The following is a 17,920-nucleotide window of genomic DNA, read 5'->3' on the forward strand; positions in this document are numbered from 1 at the left end:
ACAGATGGTTGTGAGCCACCATGTGGTTGCTGGAAATTGAACTCAGGACCTCTGGAAGATCAGCAAGTAATGTTAACTGCTAAGCCATCTCTCCAGCCCCCTCAGTGCTAATTTTAGTCAGAGGTTAGTGACATTTTTAATTTCAATGGGCATTAGTTCAGCCAAAAGTTTTAGGGTTATTTTCAGTGAACAACATGGCTTTCATTTGTGATTTCAGACAGGTCCATTTTACTCATTTAGCACCTATTTAGTGTACCTGATTCCATCCCTCCAACTCAGAATTGACCTGTGACTAAATAGCCGTGGCTTGAAAGAACACAATGACAGCTGAATCTGTTTTGTTTCCTCTCTCTTGTCTGCTTCAAACCCAAGAAGAAAACCAAATCATTTAGATCCAAAGAAATGGTAATTGTTACGGCCATTCCATTTTACTTAGTGTAACAGGAGGGAACTGCAAGTTGTTTCCCCCACTGCATTAGCCACGTGCTTTTAAGCAATAACATACTGGAATCAGCTCATTTGTCTTCTCCAAGTGGAATCTAATCGGCGTTTGTGTGCTATGCTCCTTGGTCTTCTGCTGGTCATATTCTCTGAGTATGACAACCTCACTGTGATTCCCAACGTCCACTGTGCTTAAGGAGGGTTAAGAATGTAGGTGCTGACTCATTGTAACCTGCTAAAATTCAGTGGTTCTCAACCTTCTTAATTCCTCATCTTAACACAGTCCCCAAAGCTATTCCTACAAATACCATCACTCTGCCAGTTAGGGCTTCAATACATGAATTTCCTGGGAACTGGGAGAGGCATAATTAAGTTTATTCATAGCAGTACCCTGTAGTAATAGTTTGTCTTACACGTGAAAGCAAAGCATCACTTTACCTTCAAAAGTCAGGACTTTGTTTTACAAAGCTGTTTTGTAATTTGTTGCTTACTGGGTTATCCTTAGTGACTTTAGTAGCAGCAGCAACTGTAGGAACATAAGGAGATATGTAGTGTTTTATTTCTTTATTGCCTTTCATAATTTCTATAATCAATGTGATAGTTTGCTTTTAGGTTCCTCACCTTGAAGCATCATTTTGCCTAAGGTTATTAGTAGATATTGATTATGTGTAAATTTCTAAGTCTTCTGACATAGTCTCCGTCTGCCCCTTTCAGCAATGACATTATCACTATACTGCCTGTGGTCAAACTTGTCAGTAAACATCTTCTTTTTAATGTGAATAGCTGCATAAATAGCTAACATACTATGTTTGTTTTCTACTTCCTTGAAAGTTCCAGTCTTAACTGCTTTTCCACACAGTTAGGGTTGCATCGTTTCTGTCTCACAGTAGAGGTCTTCAGGACCACCTTACTCAAGCCTCCCATTTTAGGCAACAGTCTAAACTTGACTGCTTCGGGTTCCAACCATCTTCTAAGAGACTGACTTAAAAGTTGGCTTCCTGATTGCTAGTGCAGGACTCATCCAGGCCATCTTGTGCTACCTGTGTGTGCACTGTGGCTCTGTCTTTTTAGCTACATTGATTTTTAAAGGGCTGAATTTATATTTTGCAGAAGACTTGCCCACCTCCAAGGATTCCTTCAGTGCCATTTTTAGATTTGCTGTGTTATGCAGTTGGTATGAAAGCTTACCTTAACTTTTATGATCTGAAATTTTATATAGACTTTTTGAAAATTTTTATAGATTTTAAGATTTGTTCTGAAAATTCCTACTTTGTTTATGTGATTTTTTTTTCCCACTTTAGAGGAGAACAACTATGCATTAACTCCATTTCATTATCAACTCAGCAACTAGTTAATTAAATAATGACATGGTTCAGTGGGTGAGTGGTATGTAAGCCTGGCAACCTAAATTCACCTTCTGGCACCCTTGTAAAGATGGAAAGAGAATGCAGATTCCTTAGAACTGTTGTCTGACATCCACCTGTGCATTATAACCCATGCATTGTATACACAGAATAATAATTTAAATCAATACAATTTAATGAACCCATTAACTCAGGCTGTCATCATCTTATGCAGCTGGCTCCCTTGATCATGTGACAAAATGTTAAAGGTACCGTTATTTCCCAGAACAGGACTCAGCTCAATGAAAAATCTCACATTCTTAGTCATGCCTTACAGTCTTATATTCATGTTTTAGATTTTTGGGCTTTGTTCAAATATCTTTTTATTTGTCACGGTTCCCCGTAGTTATTATTATTATTATTTTCTGACCAGAGGCCTATTAGAACCCTGACTTCTGCTGTATGTAGTCCAGTGTTTTCTTCCTTCATTTGATATCATTAGGATAAAAGTTGAATAACTGGGGGCATCTATTATTGATGTGCAGATACCTGCATCTGCTGGAGAGAGAACATACATGGATTGCATACATCAGACAAGATACATAAGCAGATACAGTATTAAGTCACTTTCCCGCATGGGATGGGATAATACATATTAGCTGATCTTTTAAGATACAGAGGACTGAAATTCATTAAAAGATCCATGGCTGTACTGTGGATTTCCTTTCAGGTGTACATTTGTCTCATTAGACCCCCAGAGAGCTATGGGCTTGTTCATTATTGTGTATAAGCTTAGCTCTGACATTTATCTCCTGATTTAAAGAGTAGAGCTTGGAACCCACAAAGCAGAATTTCTAGGAAACCTGTGTTTTATGAATCGAGTGACTTAAAATGATTCTTTTTTCAGTTTAGGTGAGTAAAAGAGGGAGAAATCATTAATCCTAAGTCTCTATCAAGAGAAAAAAAAATCTGAAAGTAGATGGGTTTCATTATGCTTTGGCCTGTTGTTCCATACCTAGTCCAGTCTGTCTGATACAAGAGATGTTCAGCCAGAGCCATGAGATATCGTCCCTGTGTTCTGATGGCACCAACAGTTTTGCTTAGAAGGGAGCCGGTTCCTCCCTGCTGAGCTAAGGAGGAGAGAACTGATAATTCCTGTAGATTTGGAAACATTTTAGCACATAATAGTCATGCGCATAAGGGCTGGTAAGATGGCCCAGAGGGTAAAGAAAGACATTTGCCACCAAGCCTGATGACAGCTTGATGCTCCAGACCCACGAGGTAGAAGGAGAAAAACCAGTATCTCCACATTTAAACTTTCAGCACTAAAACTTTAAAATTAGGTTTCTTGAATAATTGAGGCTATGTTGCAGGTAAGGAATATTCCAGATTTAGATGTAAAATTGTGCTTTAGGGCCAGGTAGTGGTAGCAGGTGCAAGGGGGATCTGAGTTCAAGGCCATCCTGGTCTAGAGAGCAAGTTTGCAAGTTCTAGGATGGCTAGGACTACATAGAAAAAACCGTCTCAAAAAAAAAAAAAAAAAAAAAAAAGGATCAATCAATCAGAGGACAGAAAGAGGCTAGTGGACTCTTGGCCACTGTTGGAATATGGTCCAGACTGATTTCAGTTATGAGAACACGAGGCTTTGTGAGATGTCACTGACATGAGCAGGCAATTTATAGGAGTAAATCTAAAGATGTTGCACACTGCTAGCTAGTAATTAAGTATAAAAGTATCAGCTGTAGGGTTAGGGGTGAAGCCTTCAATTCTTAGCATGGGGTGAGAGGAATTGTTTCATATTATAAGTAAGTGTGTCCCACTGGCAAAAGTTTAACTGGGAAAGGACTAGAGGTGTGAGTAAGGATGTAGCTCAGTGGTAGCGCTTGCCCAGCAAGTCCAAGGCTTTCATTCCTCAGAAGTGCATAAGGTGAGTAGGTAGGTAAGTGTGGGAGCCGTGGAGACGGAGAGAGGTAAATTGGAGTTGATAGGTTTTAGAAGTTAGTTTTTCCTTAAACAGGTGGCAAAGGGCTACTGACACTGGCTAATGGGGAAAAGATGAAATTTCATAGCAGCTTCTAGAAACATCCTATCTGAGAGGTGGCACCAGATCCCATCCCTTCCTGGTTCACCAAGTTCTACTACTGGATCTCTAGCCATAGAGCCTGACCATACGTGCAGATGCTTGTCCTGACATAGTACCCAGAGAAATGGGAAGCAGCTGAGTTAAGTTTTGACCAAAGCTAGAGAGAAATTTCAGACTTTTGACCCTTCTTCCTGCAGCACTGACTCAACTGATTGAAAAGTGAAATAAACTTACGTTACCTTTGTCCCAGTAGGTGGGTGTATTCTGGTGTCCAAGGCTCCTGCAGCCAACCTGTTTTCATTCCTAGCATTCAGTTTTCTGGAGGAACCCTCATTCCTGGGGGATCTATAGTGCCTTCATTTTTATATACTTAGGAAGGTGGGAGTATTATTAAGATTTTCTGTCTTGTTTGGAGCTTGTCCTGTAGACCTTGAACTCAGAGATCAGCCTGCCTCTGCCTACGCCTCCCAAGTGCTAGGTTTAAAGGCGTGCACCACCAACGCCTGCCTAACTGGACTGCATTTTTGAAGTCGGAAAGTATCTTTCAAACCTATCCATACTTCAGAGCCACGTCAATCACAGTTGGCACAACAATTAGTTCCATTCTAATGTGAAGAAGTGATGGTATTGAACCTTCTTTTGAAATTCATTACCTTGTGCAAAATGGTATTTTGAACTTTTTTTTAACTTGATATTTCGGGTTATATTTATCACATGTACTCAGAAATTGTAAATGAAGTGAAAGACAAAAGAATAGCATTTTTCTTTTTACCTTCAGTGATCTCTGGGGCAGTGCTTGAGCTCAGGGTTGCCAGGTACCTGCTGTTGCCATCCTTCTCTGTTTATTGCATGATAGGCTCATACTGCAGGATTGCATCCAAATCATGGAGAATTTCACAGTTCTAGAGCTGTCTCCTAAGTTGTGGGCATACTTAATTGTTCTGTAGTCATACTTGAAAGTTTTATAGTTTGCAGGACACTGTTTCCAATCTCTGTATACTCCTAGCGACTGCATGCAGCCTTTTGGCATTGTAAATAAATATTTCTTTATTTCTCAAGGTTCCATAAAGTTGTTATCATATATTTCTGTCTGCCTAGACATTGAGTAAAGCTTTAAACTCCTCAGTCCAGTGCTTTCCAGCTCCATGCTGAAAGTGATGAAATGATTCGCTGTTTCTAGCTAACATTTTGTTTCCTAGGAAACCAGAGGGCTGGTTGTCAATAAGCTCCTGAGAGCGGGAAAGGATGTAGTTTAACTGGTTCAAGCTGCTTAAGGGAGTAACTTGAGTATCTGCCAAATAAGCATGCTTGCTGGTTAAAGAACCCTGGACCTAAATGATTGCTAATCTTACTGTTTGGGCTTTAGGGGAAACTTATCCTTGGCAAAGGGAATGAAAACTATTTTTGATGTATTTCTTTCCTTATATAATTTTTGGCTTCACTAAAAGTGTTTTTGTTGTTGTTTTGTTTTTTTAAATTACCTAAATGGTTGGCAGCAATTTTGCTTTTTTTTTTAAGGTTTGTAGTTAATACTAATAACTATACATTTTAAAAGCATTACATTTTGTGCTGAAGTGATAGCTTATTGGTTAAGGACACTTGTTGCAAGGGAAAGACCCAGGTTCTCTTCCCAGCATCCACATTTCAGCTCACAAATGCCTGTGGCTCCAGTTCCAGGGGATCTGACACCCTCTTCTAGCCTGGGGGGGGGGGCACACCAGACATCCATGTGGTACACACACATAGATGCAGGCAAAACATCCATTCATAGAAAATAAAAATAAGTTACATTTTTACTGTAATACTAACTTAGAGACCATTGTTTCATGTTGGGGTGATGGTAGGCACCTTTAATTCAGTATTCATTCACTCTCTTAGTTAGAGGCCACCCTGGCATACATAGCAAGCTCCAGAACAGCCAGGACTACATAGAGAGATCCTGTTGCCAAACAAATGGGGGAAGGAGGGTACTGGTTGGAGAAAGTTCGGAAAATGTGAAAAACAAATGACAAAATGCACACCTGTATTTTGGAGGCGTGCTATGTGTACTGACAGCACCTGTTATCCCATTAAGCTGACTGATTTAACAGATGATCCATTTATGTCTTTACAGGGGTCAGGAAAGTGCTGGTATTGTCACCAGTGATGGGAGTTCAGTGCCTACATTCAAGGTGCATAAGGTAAGACTGAGCATTAAAAACACTGATGATATTAGAGGTAACCTTTGCCATCTGGTCATTATTATCTGGGGTGGGGGCTAGGCACAGTGGTGCATATCTTTAACACCAGCACTTGAGATGCAGAAGCAGGTGGATCTCTGAGTTTGAGGCCAGTTTTTTTTTTGTACATATCGAGTTTCAGGACAGACTGAGTTACACAGTATGGTCTTGTTAGTAAGTAAATAAATAAAGTGTGGGGATTTGAATAAAATTACAACTGGAAGCAATTGGATCAGGCTACTCCAACCTTGTGTCCTCATATTTGTCAATTTAGGATATATTTCTTTCCCAGTGATCTTTTTTGCTAGACCTGATCATTCAAGCGGGGGTGGGGGGTGGGGGGGTGGGGGGGGCGGATGGGGGCGTGTCATCTATTTAAATATTTTTAGAAATAACTTTTTCTAATGCTAATTTCAGTTAATATTTGACAGCTATCATTGCCTAGTAATAAAATCCTATTGCTGACTATGTGTCCTTACATTTCCTAATTAAGAAGTATCTCAATGCTGCGGCAATCCAAACACTATTGCTCACTTCAAAATGAATTCAATGTGGAAATCCAGCGTCTGGTTTAAAAATTAAGTTCATCCAGTTTCTGGCACACAGAGAAGAACATGAAACACTGTCTAGTTTGGATTGCCTGAACATAGTCTTGTTACTAGCACTACTAGTTTTTCCTAACGACTACTTTTACTTTGACTTCCCAAGGGAATGGGTCTTGTAAATCATGTTTTTACTGAAGACAATTTGAAGAAATTATATGTCTCAAATCTTGGAATTGGGCATACGAGATACGCCACGACGGGAAAGTGTGAGCTGGAAAACTGCCAGCCATTTGTTGTTGAAACTCTTCATGGGAAAATAGCTGTGGCACATAATGGTGAACTGGTAAACGCAGCTCGCCTAAGGAAAAAGGTGAGTTGGGGTGCGCCCTCCCCCACCCCGCTCATTAACACCCAACAAAAGGGCATCTTCTAATTATTGCCACTTGTTACCTTGGTTCGAGAAGCCTTTGCATCAGAATTGCCTGGCGTGCTTGCTCTAAATCCAGATTCTTGTACTCCCCAGGCACTGGAAGCAAGGCCACTTCAGTGCTGTGGTTTGGAATGTTGATTTATGGTTGATGTGAGCAGCATGAGGAATTACTATAACATCCCCTTATAGCTTTGTCCTATGTTCAAAGTTTGTGAGAGGGGAAAACCGAGCCATTGCGCCCTGTGTCCAAATTCAGCACAGCATATTGTCATGACCGAATGTGGGGTTTTCTCAAACCAGCCAGTTGGTGGCCTGTAGGTCCCCATATGTTAAGGGATCATCCTCATGAGACTCTCTCAGTTCAGATGCCTGCTCCAAGTCTAGGTCCTGAGCACTTAGGTCCTACAGGCTGTAAACAGAGTTCCCAATCCCCTCCTTGATTCCATTTGGTAAAGGAGTGACTCATGGACCTCAAAAAAAATGCTTAATTTATGATTAAAATATTGATTTATTTTAAGAGACATTATGAAGGATACTGGACAGGGGAAGAGGTGAGGATAGCAGGATTTGTGGGAGGAGGCATGGGGCCTTATTGCTTTCTGGAAACCACTCTCCAGGCACTTCTGTTTGTACTCAGCCAACCAGAAGTCCTTTTAGTTTTTGTGGAATGGCCTTGGAGGTCAACCTGACCTTCTACATCTGTTCCCTCCATGGAGGTCTGGTCTAAGACTGAATGTGGCCCTCTAATCACATCATTGGTTTCCATAGTAGCTACCCTATATGCTGAAGTTGTCAAGGAGTATCTAACTGCCAGACATGTCATTATATTATTATTGTGCAAAATGTATTTACTTTGGCGGTCAGGCAGTTTGGGATTGTGTGCAGGAAAGATTAGGCTGAAATCAATGTGCATTTGGCTTTTTGGCTCTCAAGTGTAGATAAAAGATATTTAGAGTAAAAAGAAAATGCCTGTTGTGAACATGTATAACCTTCATCCTTGTTAGTCCTCAAAGAACCTGTCAATAGTTTACATTGTGTTTGTTACTGTAAGACTAGAAAGAGGATTTTAAGTGGCTTTTGTTTGTTTATGGTTGAACCCAAGACCCTACGTGTGCTGGGCAAATACTATGTCACTGAGCTGTGTCTTCAGTCCTGCACCAGTGTTTTTAAGGGAGCTAAGCAGCACCTGCAGAGTTTGGTTTTGCGAGCTTTTTCCCTATCTGAGCAGTATCATGAAAGTGCTCGAAGAAATTGGAGTTTAGACTCTGACAGAATGCCTAGGTTACAGTCTTTCAGATTCTGTAGTGTTTGCAGGTAATGAGGTGCAACCAGGTCTGCATGAAGTTTGCATTTCATGCTACAAATTAAACACTGTTGGTTTTGTTTAAGCTGAGGGTTCCTCTGTTCTATTCATGTAGAATTCAGACATGAAGATACAAAGTACAGCTTCCTTAGTGTTAACAGTGCGGAGCCTTTGGTGTCATGGCCCTCTGCTGTCAGTGTTACCACTCTGGACTTTACATTCCAGTGACCCAGCATCTAGAGTTACAGCCCTGAGCTCAGGGTGTTGGGTAGCAGAGCGGGTGACTTTTTTTGGCAGGATTTTGGAACCCTTCCAGCAGTTAGTCATCCGGCACTTCACAGCTCTCTGCTGTCTCTCACCCTCGAAGTGCTTTCCAGTTGTTTTTGTTTTGTGTGTATCTGTTGGTCTGAATGTATGTTTTGTGCCGTGTACATACATGACGGTCTCTGTCTGGAGACCAGAAGAGTGCATCACCGCCTAGGTGCTGGAGTTTAGGCAAGCCGTCTCTCCAGCCCTTTCTCACAGTTCTTTATAATTCTCTGGAGTCTTTGTATAACCTGTGGCCCTGTCCACCTCTTAAACTCCTTAGCCTTCTTCTAGCTGTTACTGGGTGTTCCTGGGATAAGGAAGCCATGAACCACCTGTTCCCTTGCACAGCCCGCTCAGCCTACTGGCTCCATAATGAAAGACCCTAAGTAGGCAGTAAAACTAATTAAATGAGCTAACTAATGCTACAGCATGGAGGCAGTGGACAGGAAGGAAGTATCCCAGGCAGATGTCCAGGAGCTGGGAGGAGCCTTGCTTATGTATGTGGACTAGCTGACTTGGTTCAGAGATTTACTGCCTCTGTGGCGATGACGACAACTGTGAATAGATCTGGAGATTATCTGGATGGCTGGGGGATGTGGGCTGCATGCAGACTGGATTGTGTAAAGGTTATCTGAAGCTGTCATGGCCATAGTAACTTTTGAGGGTTCTTGATAATTGGGGTGCACCCTCTTCCCCCACTGAACTAAGTCTCTGTGGGGTCCACTGTTGGCCCGAGTCTCCCTGCAGTTGTCCTGGCCCATTTATTTGACAGCTCTCAGGATTTCCCTGAAAATGATAAAAGCTGAAGTTGTGGCTGTCATCTTCCCCAGGAAACACCAGGCACTGCATATCAGGTGACACAACAGTGTTCCAAGCAGCCCTGCCGTATCTGGGGGCCACCAAGATAACAGCAGCAGTTTTGTAGCTGGTTTCTGGCTTCTGATTCTGCTGTCCTTGGGCAAATACAAGGTAGCTCTTTGGTAACTGCTACACTGGCCAGTCTTAGGAATGTCTGACAGCTGTCAGTCATGAGAAAGAGATAATTGGAAGTAATTACAATGAACTTACTGTTCAGGCAGACTCAGTAAGGGCAGGAACCTTGGGGATTCCATGTTTTACTTTAAAAAAAAGATTATTTGTTTATTATGTATACAGTGTCTGTCCAATTGAATGCCTGCATCCCAGCAGAGGGCATCATATCATTGTAGATGGTTGTGAGCCATCATGTGGCTGCCAGGAGTTGGAAATTGAACTCAGGAGATCTGAAAGAGCAGTCAGTATTCTTTTTGAGACAGCAACTCCCTGAAACTGGAGCTCACTGTTTTCAGCTAGGGTGACTGGCCAGTGAGGTCTGTGGGTCTCCCCCACAGGTGGGGTTACAGGTGACTGCTGGCATGCTCGGCTGGGATCCAAACTCAGACCCTCATGTTTGCATAGCAAGCACTTTAATCACCGAGCCATCTTGCTACCTCCTTGTCTTAGTTTTTAAAGTGTATTTTTTTGGCTGTGTCTGACTTTTCAGTGCATTTAATACTATATCCTTGTTTTTTTATGAATTGCCAGTTCATATCTTTTGCCTAACTAACCTTATTTCTGCAGTGATTTTTTTTTTTTTTTCCTTTATGACTTATGGTCTGTCTACTTCAAATCAATATATAATGCTAGAAGGAATCTTGGATTATTTATTGTCTTATACTGGAACCATCTGCTTTTAATGTGAGCTACCTCTCCAACCCCCAAGAATGCAATTCTAAGCAATATATAGCTCATTGTTTCCAGACCTAGCCTCTTATCCAGGTATTAGACTTTATATTAAACATGTAGCTATTTATTGAAAAAATGTGTTTTAGCGTCCACCTAAGTTAATCTGTACAAAAGTGTTTGTGGTATAGCCTCTTGTCAGTCCTATTCAGAACTGTGATGATAAGGTATACTCAACCAATGTTTATTAACTATCTCCTACATTCCATCATTCCAAATGTTGATTCCTGTTCTCTGTCAATGGTCAGAAGTACAGATAGATATTCATTTCTGCCACCAACACATGTGGTTTGAGAGTCATTGGTGCAGTTCGCTGCTTTTTAGGAAGGGGTATGCTCTATCAGTATTATGGAGGGTAGAAAAGGCTGCACACAGTTCAAGCCCTTTGCTCTTTTACTTCACTCAGGCTTTATTGCTCGGTACCTGTTAAAGTACTTCTCCCTGCCTACCTTTGGAGGCTTCCCAATGTTCCCAGCAGTAGTCTCCCGTCATAAGTGTACACACGAAGTTACTGGGTTGTAACTTAATATCTGTAGAATGCCTGGTTACTATTAATTACTGTGTGCTGTTGGACAAGAGGTGGAGCATCTAGTGATCTAATGATGAAACTTTTCTCTCCTATAGCTTCTGCGCCACGGTATTGGGCTTTCCACATCCTCCGATAGTGAAATGATTACCCAGTTACTTGCATACACCCCTCCTCAGGAACGAGATGATACCCCAGACTGGGTGGCAAGGTAATTGTGTGGGTAGGCTATGGTCACTGCTCCAGCTGTGAGAGCTTTACTTGTCCAGTGTGTTTTTAGCCAGAGATTGATTTTTGCTTCTTGTAATTCCAGAATTAAGAACTTAATGAAGGAAGCGCCCACAGCTTACTCCTTGCTTATAATGCACAGGGACGTCATTTATGCAGTGCGGGATCCGTATGGAAATCGTCCTCTGTGCATCGGACGTCTTATTCCAGTTTCTGACATACATCACAAAGGTAATGAGCTTCCGCCAGGTGTTGGTGGCACATGCTTTTAATCCCAGCACTTGGGAGGCAGAGGTAGGCAGATCTCTGTGAGTTCAAGGCCAGCCTGGTCTACAGAGTGAGTTTGGAGGACAGGCTCCAAAGCAGAGAAACTCTGCCTCTAAAATCAAAAAAGAAAAGAAAAGGAAAAAAATAAAATAAAATAAACGAGCTTCGGTAGGCTTTTATTTTTTATGATACTTTTCAAAATCATTGTTTCTCTTGGTGAGTCTTCCCTTTTCTCCCCCTTTTCTTTTTATGAGCTCCCAAATCTGTGGTTATAGGGAGCCTATGCATAGGAAGAGGGGAAGGAAGGAAAACACAGTATCTTTATTTCCTTTTTGAAGTTGATGTGAGTGTCTAGGTACTTTGTAGGTGGATGTATGCCCCACTGCTGTTTGTGGAGGCAGGAAGTGGTTGTGTCTGGTGATGTCCTTTATCACTGTCGACCTATTCCTGTGCAGGGTGCCAGGCTTACTTTGTGGGTGCTGGGATTTGAACTCTGGTCCTCAGGGTTTCACAGCAATCGCTCCAGCCCTAGCTGTTGGTGTTTTTTGAGCATATGTGCATGGGGTGGAGGTATACACACATATGCATGCGTGTGGGTGTGCCTGCCTGTGCATGTGTTGACTTCAATTATCATCTTCTTTTGCTTTCTACTTTACTTTTTGAGACAGCAACTCCCTGAAACTGGAGCTCACTGTTTTCAGCTAGGGTGACTGGCCAGTGAGGTCTGTGGGTCTCCCCCACAGGTGGGGTTACAGGTGACTGCTGGCATGCTCGGCTGGGATCCAAACTCAGACCCTCATGTTTGCATAGCAAGCACTTTAATCACCGAGCCATCTTGCTACCTCCTTGTCTTAGTTTTTAAAGTGTATTTTTTTGGCTGTGTCTGACTTTTCAGTGCATTTAATACTATATCCTTGTTTTTTTATGAATTGCCAGTTCATATCTTTTGCCTAACTAACCTTATTTCTGCAGTGATTTTTTTTTCCCTTTATGACTTATAGTCTGTCTACTTCAAATCAATATATAATGCTAGAAGGAATCTTGGATTATTTATTGTCTTATACTGGAACCATCTGCTTTTAATGTGATAATAATGGCAGCTTTTACCTATTTGATGTTTAATTATTCTCATGAAATAATTTCTTTCTAAAAATTCTTTTACATCTTTGTGTTTGAATGCACATGAATGACAGTGGCATGCAGAGGTCACAGAATCTCAAACGTGGGAGTTTGTTCTCCTGGGCCACATAGTTCCCAGGGATGGAACTCCAGTTGTGAGACCTGACAAAAATCACTGTTGTTCAGTGAGCTGTCTAACTGGCCTGAAAGCCTCTTTTAAAAAAATTTCTTGTGGGGACTGGGGATGTAATTGACTAATTAAACAGTGCTTGCCTGGGATGTGCAAGATTCTTGACTTCTGTCCCTGGGGACACCATATAAAAAAACCCAAAATTTCCTGAACCCATTCACTAAAATGATTTGTGGTTTACAGAGAAAAAATCTTCAGAAACTGAAGGCTGGGTGGTATCTTCTGAATCTTGCAGCTTTTTATCTATTGGTGCAAGGTAAGTTCTATCCCTTCATAATTTTTTTTCTACATTTATTGAGAAACATTTTTCTTCTAGATTTGATGATACACGGCTGTGGTCCTAACTTCCAGAGGACTGAGGCAGGTTGATAAGCATAAGAAAAAAACCTGAGTTCTATTTATTGACATCTGTCTCTCACCCTACCCCTCAAACACAAACAAAACTTGGGGCGGGGGGATGGAAAGAATGGGGGAAGAGGGAAAGGAAAGAACGGAACTTTTTCATTCGGGCATTAGTCCTGGACTAATAAGTTCAGGACTGGCAAATGGGTGGTTAAAGAGAGAGCATCATTTGAACCTTGAGTTCAGTATCCAAAAAATAAAAGGTAAAGAAATGAGAGTGTGTGGCCAGTTGGTGGCAGCACTGGGGAGACAGAGATAGGCTGATCTCTCTGAGTTCAAGCCCAGCCTGCTTTGAGCAAGTTCCAGGACAGCCAAGGCTATACAGGGAACTCTTGTCTCCAAACACCCCACCCCCAAAAAAGAGTTTGGGGATTATCTTTTTTTTTTTTTGTTTGTTTTTTGAGACAGAGTTTCTCTGTATTGTTTTGGAGCCTGTCCTAGAACTCTCTCTATAGACCAGGCTGACCTTGAACTCAGAGATTGGTTTGCTTCTTCCACCCAAGTGTTGGGATCAAAGGTGTGTACCACCACTGCCCAGCTGGGGATTATCATTTTTAAAAGGAGGTGGCAGATGTTTTTCTATTTCCATGACCAATTCCTTTGCTGTAAGAAGGCTTTGTGAATAGTGTCTGTAGCAATTGTGCTTGCTGACTTTAATGACCCATTACTACTTTCTGGTTCTAAAAGTACTGTCTTTCAAAATGCCCCAAGTCTCCCTTGATTTTCTTTTAGTATGGGTGTGTTTGTTTTTGATTCCTGGTCTCTTACTAACCCAGGCCACCATGGAGCCTGTGGCAATTCTCCTTCGCCTCCTGAGCTGGGACTGCAGGTTGAGACACAATTTAGTTTGTTTATTTTATAATTACGTGTATTTATTTGGGTGGGAAGGGATGGATACATATGGGGGTCAGGAGATAACATGCAGGGTCAGTTCTCTTTTCCCACCCTGTGGGTCCTACAGATCCAGTCTTTAGGTTTAGCAGCAAGCATCTCTACCCACTGAGCCACCTTGCTGTCAAAAGACTTAACTTTACAAAGTAGGAACTTGGGCTGGGAGAGGGCTCAGTCTGTAAAGTGTGTGCTGCTCAACCACATGGACCTGAGTTTGGATCCCAACACCCAAGTGAAAGCTGGGTGCAATATAATCCCAGGACCTGAGAAGCAGCCTGGGGAGAGGTTTCTTGTTTGTTTGTTTTACATTCCTTTATTTTGTGTTGTGGAGGGGTGTGTGTGTCATGGGGTACCTGTGGAGAGAGATCAGAGGACAACTTGTGAGAGTCAGCTCTCTCCTTCTATCATGTGGACTCCAGCAATCAAGCTCAGTCCTCAGTCTTGGAAGCAACTGTCCTTAACCTACAGCTCTTTAAGTCATGCTATTAAGAATTAAGTAAACTAGGCATGGTGGTGCACAGCTTTAATCCCAGCCATTGGGAGACACAGGCAGGCAGATCTCTGTAAGTTCAAGGCCATCCTGGTCTATCTACAATGTGAGTTCCAGGACAGTCAGGGCTGACAGAGAAATCCTGTCTCCAAAAAAAAAAAAGAAGTATCAAAAAGAATTAATTAAAATAATCTCTTTACTTCTCAAAAAGCACACAGTAACTTTCAGAGTGAAGTGCTAATATAGATTATAGTGTGTATACTGTCAAGATTTGATAGTGGGCACATGAATGAGAGTACTTACTGACCTTTTTATTTTTTTTAATCGATAAAATGTAAGTTCCTGCTGCTCTTAAAATGTAAGAGTTACAGAGTCTTTTGCCTTTCAAAAATTAGCAAGTATTCATTGTGTAAAATGATAGATTTCACAAATGTCTTCTGTTTGTTTGTTGTTTGTTCTAAGATATTCCCATGAAGTGAAGCCTGGAGAAATTGTAGAAATATCCAGACATGGCATCAGAACTCTTGATACGATTCCAAGGTCTGAAGGAGACCCAGTGGCTTTTTGTATCTTCGAATATGTTTATTTCGCAAGACCAGATAGTATATTTGAAGGTAAGTATGTTTCTTTTCTTTGACTATTTGTATAAATCTCACTCATCTCATTGAAGCGAAGGCCCAAGGGCTTTTGTGGCTCTTGGAGGCCTGCTGCTATATGCTGTGAGTGTGTCACTGTGCTACAAATCATAATTGCCCTTCTTTTCAATTCTTGGATGCTGTTTTCATTTCAAATACATTTTGAGGTGAAATTTTATAAATACAGCATTATTGAATCTCTTGGTTCATGTTCTTCTACCTTATTGTTTTATAAATACAGCATTATTGAATCTCTTGGTTCATGTTCTTCTACCTTATTGTTTCTGTACACATTACTTTTTTTTGTTGTTGTTGTTGTTCAGTCTATAAAATCCTAGTACCACTTGGTCCTGCCTAAACTAGATGATGGGATAGACTTAGTAGACTTTCTAGGGGAGGTCTTACCCTCTCCATGGAGCAGATGGGTAGGGTAGGGTAGGGTAGGGTAGGGGGGGTAAGTGGGAGGAGAGGAAGGGAGGGGGAACTGAAATTGGAATGTAACAAATAATTTTTTAATAAAGGAAAAGTGTCCTAGCACCAGCTTTTTACAATAACGTATTTTTCTCTTCCAAACATTCAGATCAAATGGTTTACACTGTAAGGTACCGCTGTGGCCAGCAGCTGGCAATTGAAGCGCCTGTGGAGGCAGACTTGGTTAGCACGGTTCCAGAGTCAGCTACGCCTGCTGCTCTTGGATATGCAGCTAAGGTATTGACTTATTATTCTTTGGCGCCTTTGTCTTCTGTCCGTGAAATAAATATGGAGTACAAAGGGGAAATCCACCAATTTATTGTAAGAAGAAAAGGTTGGAGTCTCATGCTGATTCCTGTGCAAGAATTATTAGCCATTTCTTTCAACAAAAAGATTGCTTAGTGTGCAAAGGCTCTTGCTGCCAAGGCTGACCACATGAGTTTGATTCCTAGGACCCACACAACGGAAAGAGAGAACCGACTCAAGTGTGTTGTCCCTTGACCTCCATATGAGCTCTGTGGTGTGCATGTCCATGCACACACAATACCTAGGTTTCAATCAGATTAGAATATTGGCTCAGTTTTAATTTTTAGCAGCATACAGAGTAATGAGCTTCACTGTGACATTTTCATAAGCTTGCAGTCCTACCCCATTCTTACTCACCCTTCCCCACTGCCGTTCCTCTTTTTCTTTGCAGTCTCTGGCATCACCCCCACCCCAAGCAGTTCTCCTTTGTGCTTTGCTGCCACATGCATTCCGTAACCCATCTTTTCTCAGCGTCTTAGACTATTGCTGTAATAATGCCTTTGTGGGTTTCCATGGCACTTCTTCCTTTCTTTGGGATGGAGCCTGCTTTCTCTTATTCTGACTCTTCTTCATGGAGTTACCCAGAGGGTTTGGCATCTTACTTAAGAGTCTGTAAAAGGAAACTTTCCCCATCTATCTTAGTCCCACTGGACCGGTTTTGTCTCCACCCACTGGGTCCCTGTAGCCACATCATGAAATAACCACTCTGGGACTTACTATCAGTTACAGTTGTTTAGCTAATGGCTTAGACTTCCTATTGGCTAGCTCTCTTAATTATTAACCCATTCCTATTAATCTGTGTATTTCCAAGTAGCCTGGCTTACCGATGATGCCTGGGCCTCTTGACTTCCCAGCTACCACACGGTGTCTGGCTAAATCCTGACTGTCTAGGGGCCAAAACAGATTTCTTCATTAACTAATAAGAGAAACATATATTCACAGCATACAGAAGGACATCCCCATCAAAAGTCTGTGGCCCTACTCATTTTTTGAAAAGCTAGGATCTGCTTGCAGTTGTACAGGCCTGCAATCTCAGTGCTAGATCTATGAGTTGGAGGCCAGCCTGGGCAACATAGTGTAGCACATCTCCAAAAGCAAGGTGGCATCGTGAATATTACACAGAATTTAGTGGTGTAGCTTCTAAATGAAGTAATGTGCATATATTTATAGAGACGGGTACCTTTAGGAATGGATCTTCTTAGCCCAGTATTGCTACTAACTGTACATTGATTTTCCCTCCGCCAGTGTGGACTACCGTATGTGGAGGTGTTGTGTAAAAACCGCTATGTGGGGAGAACCTTCATTCAGCCAAATATGAGGTTAAGACAGCTTGGTGTTGCAAAAAAATTTGGTGTGTTGTCTGACAACTTTAAAGGTAAAAGAATTGTCCTCATAGATGATTCAATTGTGAGAGGCAATACTATCTCACCCATCATAAAACTCCTCAAAGAATCCGGGGCAAAAGAGGTAAGTCGTGTTAAAACATATGCTGTAGCACCAATAATTAACCATATGATGTTGTAATAAAAGTTAGTGTGATTTAACTTTGTATATCAGATTGTTTTGTGATAGCTGGGCAACAATATGGAGAACTTGTACTAACTACTCTTATATAGGAAGTTTAACCTTTAATAGATTAGAAAGCTACACATATAAGAAAGAAACATAACCTTTTTTTTTAAATTAATAAGAAAAAAAAGACGAACAACAAAATCAAGAGTACTGGTTGTATTCTTTATTTGAAGATACTGAACCAATACCTAATATGATAAACAATCCACTAAATTAGTTTTGTGTCACTTTATCTTCTATAAAACATTGAACTTTTTAAAAATTGCTGAGTATGTACTCATTTGTGCTGTGTTAAATGCATGTTACAGGCATGCCTTGTTTTCATGTGGTTCACTGTATTGAACATTATATATTGCGGTTTTTACAGATTACTGAAAGTTACTAAATTG

At 41.3% G+C, this 17,920-nt stretch overlaps 1 protein-coding gene across 1 annotated transcript in view; it reads left to right on the top strand.

The window, feature by feature from the left end:
• Positions 1-17,920, top strand: part of Ppat (phosphoribosyl pyrophosphate amidotransferase) — a 34,588-nt gene that overhangs the window by 9,845 nt on the left and 6,823 nt on the right. The window contains exons 2-9 of the mRNA XM_051198293.1: positions 5,981-6,047; positions 6,795-7,001; positions 11,059-11,171; positions 11,274-11,419; positions 12,948-13,020; positions 15,010-15,161; positions 15,763-15,890; positions 17,205-17,426. Of these exons, the coding sequence (XP_051054250.1) occupies positions 5,981-6,047; positions 6,795-7,001; positions 11,059-11,171; positions 11,274-11,419; positions 12,948-13,020; positions 15,010-15,161; positions 15,763-15,890; positions 17,205-17,426 (1,108 nt within the window). The remainder of the gene's footprint in view (positions 1-5,980; positions 6,048-6,794; positions 7,002-11,058; positions 11,172-11,273; positions 11,420-12,947; positions 13,021-15,009; positions 15,162-15,762; positions 15,891-17,204; positions 17,427-17,920) is intronic.

This window comes from Phodopus roborovskii, unplaced genomic scaffold (assembly GCF_943737965.1).
Source record: "Phodopus roborovskii unplaced genomic scaffold, PHOROB, whole genome shotgun sequence".
Taxonomy (NCBI): domain Eukaryota; kingdom Metazoa; phylum Chordata; class Mammalia; order Rodentia; family Cricetidae; genus Phodopus; species Phodopus roborovskii.